General features: G+C 43.8%; 1 protein-coding gene across 2 annotated transcripts in view; it reads right to left on the bottom strand.

Annotated features, from left to right (window-relative positions):
- LIMA1 (LIM domain and actin binding 1) overlaps window positions 1-17,283 on the bottom strand; it is a 126,717-nt gene that overhangs the window by 51,829 nt on the left and 57,605 nt on the right. For both annotated transcript variants that reach the window (XM_075551700.1, XM_075551701.1), the window contains exon 3: window positions 13,135-13,180. In XM_075551700.1, the coding sequence (XP_075407815.1) occupies window positions 13,135-13,180 (46 nt within the window). The remainder of the gene's footprint in view (window positions 1-13,134; window positions 13,181-17,283) is intronic.

The following is a 17,283-nucleotide window of genomic DNA, read 5'->3' as shown; positions in this document are numbered from 1 at the left end:
TTGCCCAATGGGACAGGATCCAGAATCATCACATGCTTAATAACTTGATAGCTCCTTTGCCTTAATGACAGGTTTTAATCTACTGGGAAGGGATCTGTACTTGTAAGAATTGATCCAGGTCCAATCCCAACTATGTGGACACAACCCCCCTCTGCCCTGAAGAATGCACTTCAGAGGACAGCACTGAAACTACAGCTTGGGAGAGGGGCATGTCTGATTAGAGCACACAGGAGAAATGGAGAGGGAGGGGAACACATCCTGGCCACCAAGCCCCAAGGACAATATTCCTGCTCAGAGCAAACAATGCACAGAGAGGACCATAAGGCTAGCCCAATGGAGGAGGAGGTAGACACAATGTCCCTCAATGAATCATAGTGCTAGAGGGGACAGCGCTGCAGACACTGTGTGGGAACTGTACCTGGCCTGGCCTCATCACAATGGGGCGAAACACTGAGGGCATGCAACAGAACAACAAGGGGAGCAAAGTGATGAAATCTCTAGGGAATACCAAAATAGGCTTTGGAGACAGAGTGTGGCACCCCATCAGACTCAACTGGAAAACACTTGTAAAGGCCAACAAACAGATCTTGAACTATTTATAGGCTTTTCCATTTTTGTCAGGGGCTTTCTTTTTGCTGTTGTTACTGTTTGTTTGGTTTTACTTCCTTTGTTGTTTTGTTAGGCTTTGCCTGGTTTTTGCGCTTATTAATGTTTCCGTGTGTCTATCTAGATAAGATAGGTGTGATAAACAATTCGGAGATGAAGAGAATGGGACTGAAGGTTCCGAGGGGATACAGGAGAAGGGGAGGTGGGAGAAAGGAAGGGAGAGGGGGAACCAACCCAGGAACAAGGAAACAACAAGTGAATTAAAATCAATGGAAAGGAGGTCGTAGGATGCCTAGTGGGGCTTAATCAAGGGAAGTGTAGCAGTGAGGAATTACTAAACCCAAATGAAGGCCGAACATGATGGTAGGGCAAGAGGAAAGTAAAAGGAAATAGAGGAAATAATCAGCAGGCAAAGGACATTTATAGAGGTCTAAATACAGGTATGTACACACGTACATATATTTATATATAACAAGAAAGGAATAGATCTTTGTACTTATATCTATATGTTAAGAATTAAGGTTGCAGAGGGACTCAAGTCCTCCCTCAACACAAGAACATTTTGTGCTAATTACCCGGCATTTTATGAGGCTCACCTTCCCAACACGATCGCTGAAGACAAAGTGGGTGCATAAGCAAATGTGGTGAAGAAAGCTGATGGTGCCGGGCTATCAAAATATATAGTGTCTGGGGTCTTAAAGGCTTGATGATAAACAAACAACCATCTAGTTGAGAAACAACAAAGACCACATGGGAGAAGCAGACCAGCCTGTGTGATCATGAGGTATAGATGAGATCAAGTAACAGGCATCTAAGACCCAAAACAAAATCATACCTAATGTGAATTGGGGGAAAGAGGGGGGTATGGAGACCCAAAGGCCATCTGTCAACAATTGGACATTCCCTCACAGAAGGGTCACAAGGAAGAGATGAGTCAGTCAGGGTGCAGTATAGCACCAATGAAACAAAACTTTCCTCTAGTTCTTTGGTGCTTCCTCCCCCTACCCCCCGGCCCCACCTACTATCATGACCTCAATTCTACCTTACAAATCAGATTAGACCAGAACATGCACACTGCTACAGATAAGAGCCAGCAACACAGAGAATCCAGGATAGATAAACCCCTCAGGGCCAACAATAAGAATAGAGAGACCAGGAGGATAAGAGGAAGGTGGGGGGAAGAAGGGGGATTCCATCACAAGGATCAACATATACCCCCTCCCAGGGGGATGAATACCAGAAACATGGGTGAAGGGTGACAGAGGATGATTTAAGAGATGAAAATAATAATCTATAACTTATCAAAAGGGTCCATGAGGGAGGGTGGATGGGGGAGGGAGGGGGAAAATGGGGAGCTGATATAAATGGCTCAAGTAGAAAGAAAATGCTTTGAAAATGATTATGACAGTATATGTACAAATGTGTTTGACACAGTGAATGATTGTATGGATGGCGATAAGAGCTGTAAGGGCCCCCAATAAAATTATCTTTATTTTTTTTAATTATCTTTTAATAAAAAAATAAAAAGAAAAAAAATTGATCCAGGAAGTTTTCTCCTGACACCAATTCCCATGCTCAGGGTAAGCAGCTCAACCAACTGAAAGATGGGCAGGGCAACAACTCACTGGGTGCGGTTGGATGTGGAACTGTACTCTCCTAGACTTCTCATACCAACAATGTCATTGAGAGTGTGTCACTGAGAAATTGTTGATGTCATCGATGCAATCGCCTTATACCCCAGGGGGATGATGGACAATGATTTCCTTTTTTGTTTCTTTGGGTTTATGTTTTCCTGTCTCTTGTTTGTTTTGGGGGTGGGGTGGGGTGGTGTGTGTGTGTGTGTGTGTGTGTGTGTGTGTGTGTGGTGGTGGTGGTGGTCTTATAGGGTTCTGTATAACCCATGGGCAAGCAGATGGATTCTGGGTGCCCACTTAACTCTAGCCCCAACCCAAGAACTGTTAGTTCTGATAACATGACCCTGCTCCATACTCACCTTCATGAATTGATCACTGAAGATAAGGGTGCTACAGCAAAGTGTGATGAAGAAAGCAGATGGTGCCCAGCTATCAATTGGAATAGTGTCTGTGGTCTGAAAGGTTTGTATTCAGACAAGCAGTCATCTAAGAGAGGCATTAACTAAGTCCACGTGGAAGAAGCACACAAGCTTGCGTGAGCCAAAGATGACAATAACAAAACCAAATACGACAAACGGATAAGTTTCACAGCTTAAGCTGTAAATACCCAATTTATAGAAGGCTGTGGAGGAGGGCAGTGGGAGTCCCACACCCATCTGCAGAGTCTCTAGTCAGATTAAAACCCCAGCAGAACCCCTCTAGCCCCAGACAAGGGACTCGAAGAGCTTTTCCATCAGACAGAGATGACTGCAAATGTGTCTGTGCTGGATCAAACTTGATACTTGGTCAGGTGACCTACCTCTTGACCCAACCTGAATTTGTTCTAGGCTCAAGTATTTTTTGCTTGTTCCGTAACAAAACATTTCTTCCCTGGTTGTTTAAATATTGATGGTGATCTTTCTTATTATCTGTACTTTTATTATTATTTTATCCATGCCACTTTATTCTGTTGCTCTTTTTATTGTTTCTGTTGGGTTTCCCAGTTTGTGAAGCATAAGAGCAGATGCACAGAGTTAATAACTGAGGCAATGGTTTATCAGGGATTGGGGGGGGGGGCGGGGATGGAGAGGGCGAGGGGATCTGAGGAGCAAACAGTGAATGTGGGATTGGGGAGGGAGCGCTAGAACTGATGGTGATTATATACACAACTCATTTTAAAAGCGACTTAACCATGGAAGTGTATGATATATGAACGCTATATCAAGAAAGCCGTGAGGAAAAAAAACAAATCAACCTGACCAATGGTTACCGTAGGTAAAGGGGAAAGAGCAGGGGCAATGAGTTTACGTCAATGGTGGCAGAATAATTTGGAAAAGAATATCAATAATGGCTGTACAACATGAAGAATATAATCAATGGCACTGAATTATATAAGCAATAGTTATTGAATCGGAGAATGTTTTCTTGTGTATATTTTTGCCACAATTAGAAAACAAAATAATTACTGAATAACAATGACTACAAGGGAAAAAAATGTACTAGAATTGAATATGATGACAACTGTACATCTCTTCTTCTTGATATGATTGTATGTGTATGAAATGCTAATAAAACTGTTAAAAAAGAAAAAGAAAACAGATTGCTCTCACCTCTCTCTAGCCAGCCCAAGAGGTCTCTAAGGGGCTTGGCTGGGTGTGAGGTCACTTTTCTGAGGACACTAGAGGCGTCACCCAGTCAAGACTCACACTCATCAGCTGTGCACTAAGCGGGTCAGTGTAGGCCCTTGTGTCTAATGCACGTATTCTAACCATGGTCCTGGTCCAGCTCCCGTGGTCCCAGCTATAACTGTGATGTATCAATCTGTCACCAATCATGAATTTGTGAAACTTCCCTCTCTCCCATGCCCTATTGATCTGGCTTCCCAATTGTGACTCCTTAGACGCCATTTTGACCTCGTGCTAATAGTGTCCCTCATCTGTCTGTCTTTGTGATGTTTTTGTCTCTTTTAAGACTTAATAAATGGTCTCCTTGAATTAAAAATCAACATTTACAGCCTTTGAAGCCCTATCTGTATGAGGAGTCGGAACTGCCTGGCTGGCAGTGGGTCTGGCTCTGGCTTATGGAATGTGTGGCTGACTACCCCAGGACAACTGCTGCCTTGCCAGGAGACTAGCTACCTGACTGAACATCGTCATCAATGACTCTAGAAAAGGATCCTACAGGAGGGGGAGAACAACAGGACAATATTTCAAATCCTCATGGAATCCGTACTTTTTGGAACCATGGAGGCTGTATGAACCCAAAACTATTATCTAACTCCTATCCTTTAAAAATGTTAAAATTATTCCCTTAAATCATCCAGTTACCATTTAGTTTTAACTAGCAAAAAAAAAAAAATCTGCTCTTTTAAAATCCACGTGGGGTTAAAATGACAATAGCAATCCCACAGTTTGGACAAGAACCATCACTCCTTGGTAGTGCCCCAGGTGTTGCTGTCAGGCTGGAAGCTATTTCCCTGGTATTTCAAATACCTGCAGCGTCAGCCATGACAGGCAGGTTTCCGTGGAATTTCCATATTAAGACAGATGGAAGAATGAACAGCCACGGAAAACTTTCTGAATAGCAGCAGAGCCTTAGAGGGCAATGAATTTATGTTAACAGAAGCCAAATAATTCAGCAAAGAGGATGAGGATGATCATGCAACTCCAATCATGTAATCAGTAAAGCCGAACTACACATGTGGGAACTATGCATGTTTTGCTGTATATATTCTCATCCAACAACTAAAATGTTTCGATGAAAAAAGCCACCGTTCATGCAAGAGTGGCTGCAAAGTTCTGTACCTACTGGGTCACTTCCGATTCACAGTCACCTTACGTAGGACCTCACAATCCTTGCTAGGTTTGAGGCCACTGCTGTAGCCATGTGCCAGTCTACAGTCTACATCACTGAGGATCTCCTTTTCTCACTGGCCTTCTACTTGGCCCAGCGTGATGTCCTGCTCCAGGGACTGTGGTCCCCTCCTGACGGTATGTCCAAGGTACGTTTCACCATCCATGCTTCCAAGGAGTGCTGTGCCTAGACTTCTTCCAAGACAGATTTCCCCTTTTTCTGACAGCCCTTGGTATACTTCATACGCATCAGTCCTTCTTTGGGCTACCTTATTGGTTGCCTGCCTTCACAGGAATATGAGCCAACTGGAAAGACCATGGCGTGGGTCAGGACACCTCAGTCCTCAAGGTAACATCTTTTGTTTGTTAACACTTACCAGGCAAACAGCACTTTTAAACCGAAAGGTCATTGGTTTGAATCCACCACCATCTGCTCCACTGGAGAAAGGTGGGGCAGGTCTGTTTCTGTAAAGATCATAACCTCTCGGGGAGGACACGAGCCAGTCAGGGTGCAGGGGAGCAACGATGAAACATAAAACTTTCCTCTAGTTCCTAAATGCTTCCCCCCCCCTTCACTATCATGACCCCAATTCTATCTTACAAATCCGGCTAGACCAGAGGATGTACACTGGTACAGATAGGAACTGGAAACACAGGGAATCCAGGACAGATGATCCCTTCAGGACCAGTAGTGAGAGTGGCAATACAGGGAGGCTAGAAAGAAGTTGGGGTGAAAAGGGGGAACTGATGATAAGGATCTACATATAACCCCCTCCCTGGGGGACGGACAACAGAAAAGTGAGTGAAGGGAGACATCAGAGTGTAAGATATGACAAAATATATGACAAAATAATCATTTATATATTATCAAGGGCACATGAGGGAGAGGGGAGTGGCGAGGAAGGGGGTAAAATGAGGAGCTGATATCAAGGGTCCCTAGTAGAAAGCAAATGATTTGAGAATGATGAGGGCAACAAATGTACAAATGTGCTTGACACAATGGATGGATGGATGGACTGTGATAAGAGTTGTACGAGCCCCTAATAAAATGGTTAAAAAATATTATAACCTCGCAAAGGCTACAGAGCAATTCTACCAATGCTAAAGGGAAATTCTGTTCTTTAGGGTCACTGTACATCACACTTGGCAATGGGTAGGTTTTGTACCCCCTCCCCCAGACATAAAATCTTAACAGCCATATAGAATTACATGATACTTACACATCTTAACTTATTTACCACTTCCCTACTAATAGAAAATTGCATTGTTTGAAATGCTTTATTACCCCAGAGAACTCTGCAATAAATATTCTTTCATGCTTATTTTGTCTCATTTGTAGTTTTATTTTTTCCAAAGGTAATTCCTGAAAATGGAGTTTCTGGAATAAGAAGTGTGAAATATATTAAACATTGCAATAAATACTGCTTAACTCACTCCCCACCAGCAGTGTCTAAGAGCTTCTATTTCCTTGTGGACTGGATATTTACCTACGACAAATCCTCACCAAGAAAGGCGCAGCACTCTCTGTCAATAAAGATGCATGCCATCTCTTTATTACTTTCATTTACATTTCTTTGATTGTAGGAAGACTGGCATTTTACCATGATTCTTGCTCGTTGTATTTCTTCTTTAAAGATCTGTTCAGATCCTCTTACTTCAACTGCCATATTGCGAGGGGCACATCTGTCTGTCATTTGCTGTCTTGATAGTACTGACCATGAATCCCTCTCCCTTTTAAAAATCCTTTCCCGTGGTTTCTGTGACATTCTCTTTCCTAGATTTCTTCCCATTTTTCTGGCCACGCCTCAGTTTTCCTTATAAGTGTCTCTTCCTCTGTCCCTCCTTTATATGGTGGGGCTCCCTCGAGGTTCTGTCTTACAGGTCCTCTGCTTGCTTTGCACATTCTCCGTAGATGATGTCACCTACCCACTGGTTCACCCACCAATCATCCCAATCATCAGCAGATGACTCATAGCCGGTAACTCCAGCCAGATGTCTGTCCTAAGCCTACCTACCCACCAGTTGTCATTGAGTCAGAGGAGAGCTGTGCTCCAGACTTTTCACAGGTTGGCTTCCCAAAGACTGCCAGGCTTTTCTTCCAAGGTGCCTTTGCCAGGGTGCAGCCTGAGTTCTCACTCTTGGTGGAAAATACCTCAATTTTCCTTCTCCGCCAAGTTTCTGCCTTAACACAGGTTCTGGCTCCCATCGACTTTATTGTCTCGCTCCTTATGTACCAATTCTAAGAGAAATCCTGTAAGCATCTTAAACCCATTTGTGTGCAAAGGCAGGCTGAAGTCTTCCTCCCTCCCCCTTCCTCCCTTCATTCCTACTCATGAACTGGTTTCATTCCCTAAATCCACATTTTGGCAACAATGTGACCATTATTGTTTCATGTGTCTCTCACAGCTCCGTGCTTTGCATGTGCGGCTTCTGGTGTGCTCGCTCCTTCTGCTAACCCTTTCCCCACTTTGCAGCTTCTTCTGGGCTCAGGCAGGTCGGCAGTTCCCCTCTGAGAGCCCTCCTTGACATGCCACAGTCAAGGCCTGACGCCATGCTCTGAGCCCTGCTAAATTCTCCCCTAGCACCTGGGCTATTTCCTTGATAGAGTCTTTATCACACCTATGTTGTGATTTCTGTTTCCTTAAACCCTAAACAGTGCCTTGAAGCCCCCTGGGGTGGCACAAACGGCTCAGTGCTCGGCTAGTAACCTCAAAGTTGGAGGGTCAAGTCCACCAAGAAAGACCCAGCACTCTGTCAGGAAAAAAGCAGGTACTGTAAACCCAATGGGGCAAAGTTCTCTCTGACACTCATGGAGCTGCCAGGAACTGAATTCAACTTGAAAATACCTCGGGTTTTGGTTTTTATTTTTCAAAGACTTTTGTGATGGTAGTGACATCTTACTACCCTGTGTCCTCAGTAATTGCCATACAGAAGAAGCTCCTTAAATGTTTGCCTGTGTGGTGTTTACATCTCTCACGCCCTCGGTCTTGAACCTATTCCTATCACAGCTTCATTCCACCACGTATCAGCGTAAGGCACTTCATGACTTCCAGAGTCGATGGCAATCAATTCTCAGATTTGTGTCCTTGACTCTAGAGTTCTCTGAAAAGACACTTTCTTCATCTGCTTGCTGGCACTCCATTCTCCTGCTTCTATTGCTGTTTCACTAGCTGCCCTCCTCAGTCTCTTTTGCTAGTTTCTTCTCATCTCTCCAACCTCTCTACCCACCAAAGCTGCCCTGAGCTTGATCCTCAGACATCATTTCCACTAACGCTACGCTCATTCCATAAGGGATCTCATCCATCTCCAGGCGTTCACTATCGTGGATATGCTGACTTTTATCAACATCCAGATCTCTTCTAATTTGACTTGAATTCTTTAAAAATAAAAAAAGCATCTCACATTTAACATATTTAACATGTCTAAAACTAAGCTTCGAGGGGAGGGAAAATCAACACTTGCTGTTGTTGTTAGGTGCTGTTGAGTCGGTTCTGACTCACAGCAACCCTGTAGGACAGGACAGAACTGCCCTGGTGGATTTCCAAGGGTTTCTACTCTCTATATGGGAGGAGAAAGCCTCATCTTTATCTCTTGGGGTGGTTGGTAGTTTTGAACTGCTGATCTTGTGGTTAGCAGCCCAATTCATGATAGACATGTATTGATTTGGGTGAAGGGAACGGCAATATACAATAGGGTGATCGACATACTACCACTAAAGACAAGGAAGACATGGAGAGGTGCCCAAGAGTTATAGACAACCAAAGTAAGCACTATCACATACACAACCCTGCACTATCAGTGATAACATTAATCTACAATGGATACACAGGCAGACACACATGACAAACAGGGATAGACAAAAAGGACCACACTGATGGCCATATATAGTTCTGACAGATGATACTTGTACAAACATATCTGCATGTGCTGTAAATATTTCCAAGTTTAGAGTTGAGCAACCAGGGGTCAAGGTGTGTAATCTTATTAACCATAACCAAACACCTGGGAAATATGAGTCACTGGGCCTAGAGGCGTCGGAGCAAGGTCTTGTGGGATATTACCAAGGTCAAATGGTATAACAAAGTTCACAAAGACTGTTCTCCAGCCTACACTCGGCTGTCCTGACTTGGGTCCTAAAAGCTTGGGTATGGCCACATAAGGCGCAAAGATTGGTCTCTCCCGTCTGGAGTACAGAAGAGTGAAGCAAATCAAAGACACAAGGGAACAATTATTGCCAAAAAGACCACACAAACCTCTCAGCCTTCACAGCCCCGAGACCAGAAGAACTACCAGTGCGGCCACTCCGAAAGGAATGGCAATAGAGGGTCCTGAATAGAGTGGGAGAAAACACATGGAACAAAACTCAAAAGTCATCTCAAGTAGCAAGAACATGTTTTGAAAATGATGATGGCAACAAATGTACAAATGTCCTTGACACGTGGATGGAGGGACTGCAATAAAAGCTGTGAGAGCCCCCAATAAAATCATTTCTAAAAAGCCTCAAAGTCAGATAAAAGATGAGACATATGAAGACTGACAGAACCCCTGAAGCTATGGCCCTTGGTCACTCTTCATGCCTAGAATTGAACTCAATCCCACGGCTCCACTTTCAACCCAGCAACAGACAGGCTACAGGGTACAGAGGAGCACCAGGGAGCTGTGCACGCCTTGCAACAATCGAGTCTACAAAATCAAAAGGGCAGCACCTGCCCAGGGCTAAAGCTCAGAAGGCAGGAACGTTCAGGAGAGAGGAAATGGTAAACGGTCAACACAGGAAGGCAGTGGGAAGAGGACTCTTACATGGTAGGGCCTGCAATCAATCAGTGTCACCGTGAAATAAAATGCCGATGAACCGTTGAAATTGGAAACCCAATTTACTCTGTGAAACTTCATCAACCACAATAAAAAGTTAAACAAAAAACTGAGCTTCTACTATTTTCCCTTCCCAAACCTTGCTTGGCCTGCAGCCTTCCCCCAACTCAACTCATGGCATTTTGTTCAGATGTCCTGGCCAGAAACACTGTTGCCATCCTAGGATCTTCTCATTGTCTTATACTTCCCACCTACAAACAGATCTCGGCCAGCCCACCCTCAATATAAGCCTCAACCACTTCGCATGACCCGTACAGCTACTTTCTCGGTCCAGTTCATTAGCATCTCTTGTCTACAATTATTGCAAACTTTCTTAACTGGTCTCAATTCTTCTGCCATGATTCCCCTACAGTCTCTCCCCACCCCTCTTTTTAAAAACTGAAGTCTGTTCACATTGTTCCTGTATTCACCAAGCACCCCCAAAAGGCAGCTCCTCACAGTGGCCCTGTCTGACGTTGCTCTTCCCGTTCATCAAACACACTAAGAATGCGTCTGCTTCCGGGCATTTGCACGCACGCTTCCTTCTGCCTGCAGAATTATTCTCCCCACGCAGGTCCTGAGATGCCTGCTCAACTGTCACCTCATCAGTGAGTTTCCTGGACCAGCCTATCTATATAAGGGGCTTCCACAGTGTCAGGGAAAAATAGAATGAAAAGATAAATGCAACTCCCTCAGGCTCTCTCCCTCACCTGCTTGGTTTACATCATGGCACTAATTATGACCTGATAAAATTCCTTTATTGTCCGTTTCTCCCGTTAGACAGTCACCTCTAGGAGGGCAAGCAGTCAGGTGTTCTGTGATTATATGTAAATGACTACGTGACAAGAAGGAAGGAAAATACGAGGGAAGGAGGAGGCAGAAGTAGGCAAAAGGGAAAAACAGGGCAAAAAGAAAGGGACACGTGAGTGAAGTGATGGAAGCTTTTTCTTCAAATGCACTAGAGGGGGTCCATTTTCAAACCACAGGGAAACGATGCCCAGGAATCAGTCAACTTCATGATCTTCCCAAATAAAACAAAACAAACCCAGTGCCATAAGTTGACTGTGACTCACAGCAAGCCTGCAGGACAGAGTGGAAGTGCCCAATTGAGAGTCCACGGATTTACAGCTTTTACAGAAGCTGACTGCCAACTCTTGTTCCTGAGGAACAGCCAGCAGCTTCAAACTGTGAACTGCATCTCTGGCTGCTAACTGACAGCAGGTCTCTTTCATGAATCCCTTCCCTCTGAGATTCTGATTCATAGCCACCCGACTGGACACAACAGAACTGCCCCCTGTGGGTTTCCAAAGCTGTAACTCTATAGGATGAGAAAGCTTCATCTCTGTTCTGTGGAACAGTGAGTGGGGTTGAGTCGTCAACCTTGTGACTAGCAGCTTAACATGGTAAGCTCCACCAGGGCTCCTTCATTAAAACGACTAAATTGACAGGCCCACTAATGCATTAATTTACATCCATTAGCTACTGAAGAGCGCCAAGAGGATATATATATATATATATATATATATATATATATATATATTTTAATTTAAAGATGAATTTTTACTTTTAGATTCACATAGCATCTCTTTTTTTTTCTTTGAAACTTCTTTTTTTTTAACTAAATAATTTCATTAGGGGCACTTACAGCTCTTATCACAATCCATGCATCCATCCATTGTGTCAAGCACATTTGTTGCCATCATCATTTTCAAAGCATTTTCTTTCTACTTGAGCCCTTGGTATGAGCTCTTCATTTTTCCCTCCCTCCCCCAACTTTCCTCCTTCAGAAACCCTTTATAAATTATTTTTATTTTCATATCTTCCTTTGTCCACTCTCTCCCTTCACCCACTTTTCTGTTATTCGTCCCCCTGGGGGGCAGTTATATAGCAGTGGGGGGAGGGAAGGGAAGAAGCATTAAAGAACTAGAGGAAAGTTGTATGATTCATCAGTGCTATACTGCACCATGAATGGCTCATCTCTTCCTTGTGACCCTCTGTAAGGGAATGTTGTCCTATTGTCTACAGATGGGTTTTGGGTCTACACTCTGCATCACCCCCCCTCCCCCATTCACATTGGTATTTTTTTTCTGGGTCTTTGATGCTTGATACCTGATCCTATTGACACCTCAAGATCACACACGCTGGTGTTCTTCCATGTGGGCTTTGTTGCTTCTGAGCTAGATGGCTGCTTGTTTATCTTCAAGCCTTTAAGACCCCTGATGCTGTATCTTTTGATAGCCGGGCACCATCAGTTTTCTTCACCACATTTGCTTATGCACACACTTGTCTTCAGCGATCATTTCGAAAAGGTGAACAGCACTGAATGCCGGGTTATTAGATCAAAGTGTTCTTGCGTTGAGGGAGTACTTGAGTCAAGGCCCAATGTCCATCTGCTACCTTAATACTTCTAATATAAATAGAAGTACATAGATCTATTTCCATATCACTATATATAAATGTATTTACATAGGTACGTGCCTGTATTTAGCCCTCTATCAATGCCCTTTGCCTTCTAGTTATTTCCTCTATCTCCTTTTACTTTTCCAAGAGGATGTTTTTGCTTTGCCAGCCAAATTAAAGAATTCTTATCCAAATACTTGAAGGTTTCTTTTCCTCATAAAATTAAATCAAGTCAGCATTCAAAAGAAATTACAGTACCAAGCCCTGCTAGCAGTGAGCAAGCAGAGAAAACGGGGTTCCAGCAGCGAGTTTAACTTCTGGAAGCTTTCCCCTGTCAGAGTTTGAAGCTTGGAAGCTTGTTTAACCAGACCAAGGCAAGACGTTTGCTTTAAACAAACTGTCATGCCCTAGGATTACCCCAACCACACAGCTGCGTCCATTTCAGTGCACAGTTTAGACATTCTGGCCACCTGGTTTGGGGGTAAAAGAGGGCAGCTGAATAAGCTGTGTTCTAACGTAAGCAGAACTAGTAACTCAATTTTTACTAGCCTCACACAAAGCCCTTGGCTGTCTAGCCTTCACTCAATTCAGCAAAGTAAAAGTGGGTCAAAAGCAGAACCTCCGTGAAGAAATTAGATTCCCTGCACCTGAGCCAAGTTCTCCTGAGCAAATGGCTCACAAACCCAACCAGCTTGGCATGAGGGCCCAGCCCAGCTGACACGGAGCCCACGCCCCACCGAGACTGCAGGTGGCCTGGCCACAGAGGCTCTGCTCATGAAGTCCCTTGTGCCGCGTGGCATTGGAATACTTACATTTCTCCTCTTCTCCATATTTGCTTCTTCGGCTGCTTTCTGGTACCTTTAGGGAAGAGGGAGAAGGAGGACATGTCTTAAGTTGTGAACCTTCTATTTCCACTCTTTCAATCTTCACGAAAACCACTTTAACATACCATTTCTGTCCGCGGTTATCTGAACACACTCTCTCGGAATGGAAGGTCTGGGGACATTTAAGCTGAGAATCCCAGCAAGGCCTCACTCACTTCCTGTGACTGTGCCAGTCATCTGCTCTGATGGGGCAGAAAGATCCAAGTGGGTAGGCTGAAGGCTGGGAAACAACTAGACAGAACTGTACTCTGGGAATTACATTAATGCCAGAGAGCTCCAAGAATAGTAACACAAACGAATAGACAGAAAACTTAAAGGCAGTGTGTTTATGTTCGCTGCGGACGAATAAAGGTCCAAATGGGAGGGGATCGATGTCACAGGGTGGGACATGCAGAAACTGTTGAGTTGGTGGAAGCTCTGCTATATATTTTTCTCAACAACAAAAATAAAACAAAAACTTTAAAAAGCTTAAAAGAGATGATGGATATAAAAAAGGACCTTGGAATTTAGGCAAACACAGAGAAGATGACCTCAGTTCTAGGATCAACATTAAAAGCCTCTACGATTTCATAATCATCGTGCACCAAATTGTCTAGAGCAGTGGTTCTCAACCTTCCTCATGCCGCAACCCTTTAAGACAGTGCCTCATGTTGTGATGACCTCCCCAATCATAACATTATTTTGGTTGCTACTTCATCACTGTCATTTTTCTACTATTATGAATCGGGAGAACCCTGTGAAAGGGTCATTCGAACACCCAAAGGGGTCGCAACCCAGAGGTTGAAAACCACTGGCCTTGAGGCTGGCCACACTGTCTATAGGTACCTATGTGAATTTGGTGATGCTGCTGACATTGCCATTTTAGCTGAGTTCAATGTATTTGGTGGGGTTATGCAGAGTTTGGAAGCTGCTGGGTGATGCAAATAGTTCATGTGTTCAGCTACTGACCAAAAGGGCTGACAGTTCATGGACATTCAGAATCACCTTGGGGAAAAGGGCAGCATCTAATGCCAAAGCCAGCCATCAAAAACCCCATGAGACACAGTTCTGCTCTGACACACACAAGGTCACCATGAGTCCAACATGATTTGACAGCAGCTGGTAAAGCATACAGGGGGCTTCAAAAAGTCTGTGGAAAATGAAAGTTAAAAGATAATGGAATTTTTCCATAAACTTTTTGAAGCTTCCTCATATATTTTAATGCCACTTAAAAGATCTTGAAAGATTATACTGTGATTTGGCATTTAAAAGAAAATTATTTTACTTGGCTTATTTGCACAAAAATGACCTATGGAAACCAAATTCACTGCTATCAAGTCAATTCTGACTCATAGGCACTCAGTAGAGGAGAGTAGAAATTCCTTATTTGAGTTCCCAAGGCTGTAAATCTCTACCATAGCAGAAGGCCTCATTGTTCCTCTGTGGGGCAGCTGGTGGGCTTGAACTGCTGACCTTGTGCCCAACAGCCCAACATGTAATCCGGTACATCACCAGGGCTCCTTAAAGCACACAGCTGTTTCAGCCTGACTTTGAATCGGGGACTTTTTGAGTGTGAGGTGAAGATGATAACCATGACACTATGGAAACACATAAGCAAAGTGATACGTGAGAAAAGTATGTAATAAGGAACCGTCAATTAAATCAGTAGCACTTACCAAAATCAAACCAAATGCCCTACATTGAGCCAATACAGACAGCTGGCACCCCTGTGCCAAACAGATGGAATGCTACCTGGTTCCTCGCTATGTTTGACCCCGTCGTCGCAGGCATTGTTTCTCAGTGAGGCATAAAATGATGGCATCGCTGGGGAAGCATATATAATGTAACCATTTGAATTTTTATTATTACTTTCATCATTTTAAAGTTCCCAAGAAAAGATCCAAATTGTAGGCCATACAATTAGGTTTCCAAAGCTATTTGGTTCTCAAACTGATTTGTCCTACCATTTCCTTTGTAGAAAAAAAAAATTACTCAGTGTCTCCCCTGGCAATTAAAAAGGTTTGTACTACAGCCCATAATTCAGGCTGAAGTAGAGCCCGTTTTGGGAAACACTGTTCTAGAGTGTGGGGTCAAGAATTTAGCTTCACTCAGAGAATTCAGTCTTAGTCTAAGTTCCTGAGATATGAGGGGATACCCCACCACCAAAAAAAAAAAAAGAAGCAATTTTTTTCCCCAAAAGGTGTGCATTAAAAATTTTTTTTAACAAAACAACCTTATCACCTTCAGAGTACTCTCCATTGAATTTAATACATTTGTCAAATCTGCAATTCCATTCTTGGAAACGTTTTAAACTCATCAGTTTGGATGGCTGACAGCACCTCCCTCATTTTTTCCCTCACCACTTCTAGATCATCAAATCGCTGTTCTTTCATGTCCCTCTGCATTCGCTGAAACAAAAAGAAGTTGCAGGGAATGAGGTCAGGTGAGTAAGGTGTGTGGGGCAAGAGAGACATGCTGGTTTTTTTTACCAAAAATTGACATACTGAGATGGCTGTGTGAGCAGGTGCGTTGTCGTGGTGATAAAACCTGTCTCCGTCTGCCACAGATCAGGCCTTTTTGGTTGGACAGTGTTACACAATCTTTTCTGAATCTCTAAATGGAAGGCTCGATGAAGAGCCTGACTTGGTGGAATGAACTCCAAATGTACTATGCCTCTCACATTGAAAAAAAAAAAAAAGAGAGCATCATTTTGATCTTTCATTTCACTTGAAGTGCTTTTGGGGGGCAAGGTGACGGATGGCTTCTTCCTCTGGCTTGATTGATGTTTGCTTTAGAAGCTCTAAGAATAGCACTATGTCTGTCACTAGTAATGACCTTGAAAAACAAGTCTGGGTCGTTTTTTTGGAGTTGTTCTTTCAAAGAATGACATGTTTCCACTCTAAGCTCTTTTTCCTGGTCAGCCAGAACTCAAGGCACACATTTCACAGCGACCCCTCTCATTCCCAAGCATTCCGTTAAATTCACTGAAACAAGCTCTAAGACAGTCCAGATCGCTTCCCACCTCTTCAATGATCCCTCGTCTGTCTTCAAGCACAAGCGCTCGAATTTTGTCAACATTTTCATCCGTTGAGGAAGGAGACAGACATCCAGAACAAGGTTTGTAATCACCTGACATTTCACCTTTTTTGAAATGAGAACACCATGCGTACACTTGAGTTTTTCCATAGCGCTGTCTTATAAGCTGTGTTTAACATCACTACAGTTTGGGTGGCATTTTTCCAGGCAAGAAACAAAATTTCACAGCCGTATGCCTGTTCTCTTAAATCAGCCATTACAAAACGAAGTTCAAGAGAAACTGCTTTTAGGAAAAAAATTCACTATGACCAATGAGAACCTTCCCACGTGATGCCCCTGGGTGCACTAACTTGGATGGGTTGCTCAATGCTTGCTTAGTGGGGAAAATGCTCACTGCAAAAGCCCTGCCCAGCAGTTATTTTGGGACCCCTTCGTATAACCTCCAGGGTATTGAAATTTCCCCATGATCAAAATGACTGGTAGCTAGATTAGACAAGAGTTGTTGTTTCCTCAAATGCCTGCGCTGGCAAGAACCAGCTGGCAGGGCCATGATAAGGGGGGTTGCAGGGAAGTCAGGCACCTATGGGAAAACACCTAAGCACCAGCGATGTGACATCACACTGGTGCACCTGAACTCAGCCAATAAGATCAACCAGTTCCCTCAACCGCACCTCCCCAGTCAGTGGGGACAGGAGGGGATAAAAGCAGGATGAGTGGTAGGTCGTCTTGTTCGGGTGTTGTCCAATTGTTCTCTGCCAACCTGTAAGCGGAGGACGGGAATCTCTTCCGCACGTGTGCAGTGTATAAACGCCTGCGGGCCTCGCACCCAAAAGGAGCCGCATCCTCTTGGCCTCTTGGGATTTCCTGTCTTGTTTCAGAAGCTTGGTTTCCTGCTCCTGTTCTGGTATTCTTTTCAAGAGGTTTTTCGAGCTTCTCTGAAATGGACTCTTCAGTCTCGAACTCTTGCGTGTCCCCAGAGAAAATTTGAGACTGTAATACCTGAAATTTCCCTTTCCCTCAAAAAAGTTACTCGGATCTAGAAAAGTGCTTCTGCCACGTGAA

The sequence above is a fragment of the Tenrec ecaudatus genome, chromosome 6, assembly GCF_050624435.1.
Source record: "Tenrec ecaudatus isolate mTenEca1 chromosome 6, mTenEca1.hap1, whole genome shotgun sequence".
Lineage (NCBI taxonomy): Eukaryota > Metazoa > Chordata > Mammalia > Afrosoricida > Tenrecidae > Tenrec > Tenrec ecaudatus.
This window is presented reverse-complemented; position numbering and strand designations above follow the sequence as displayed.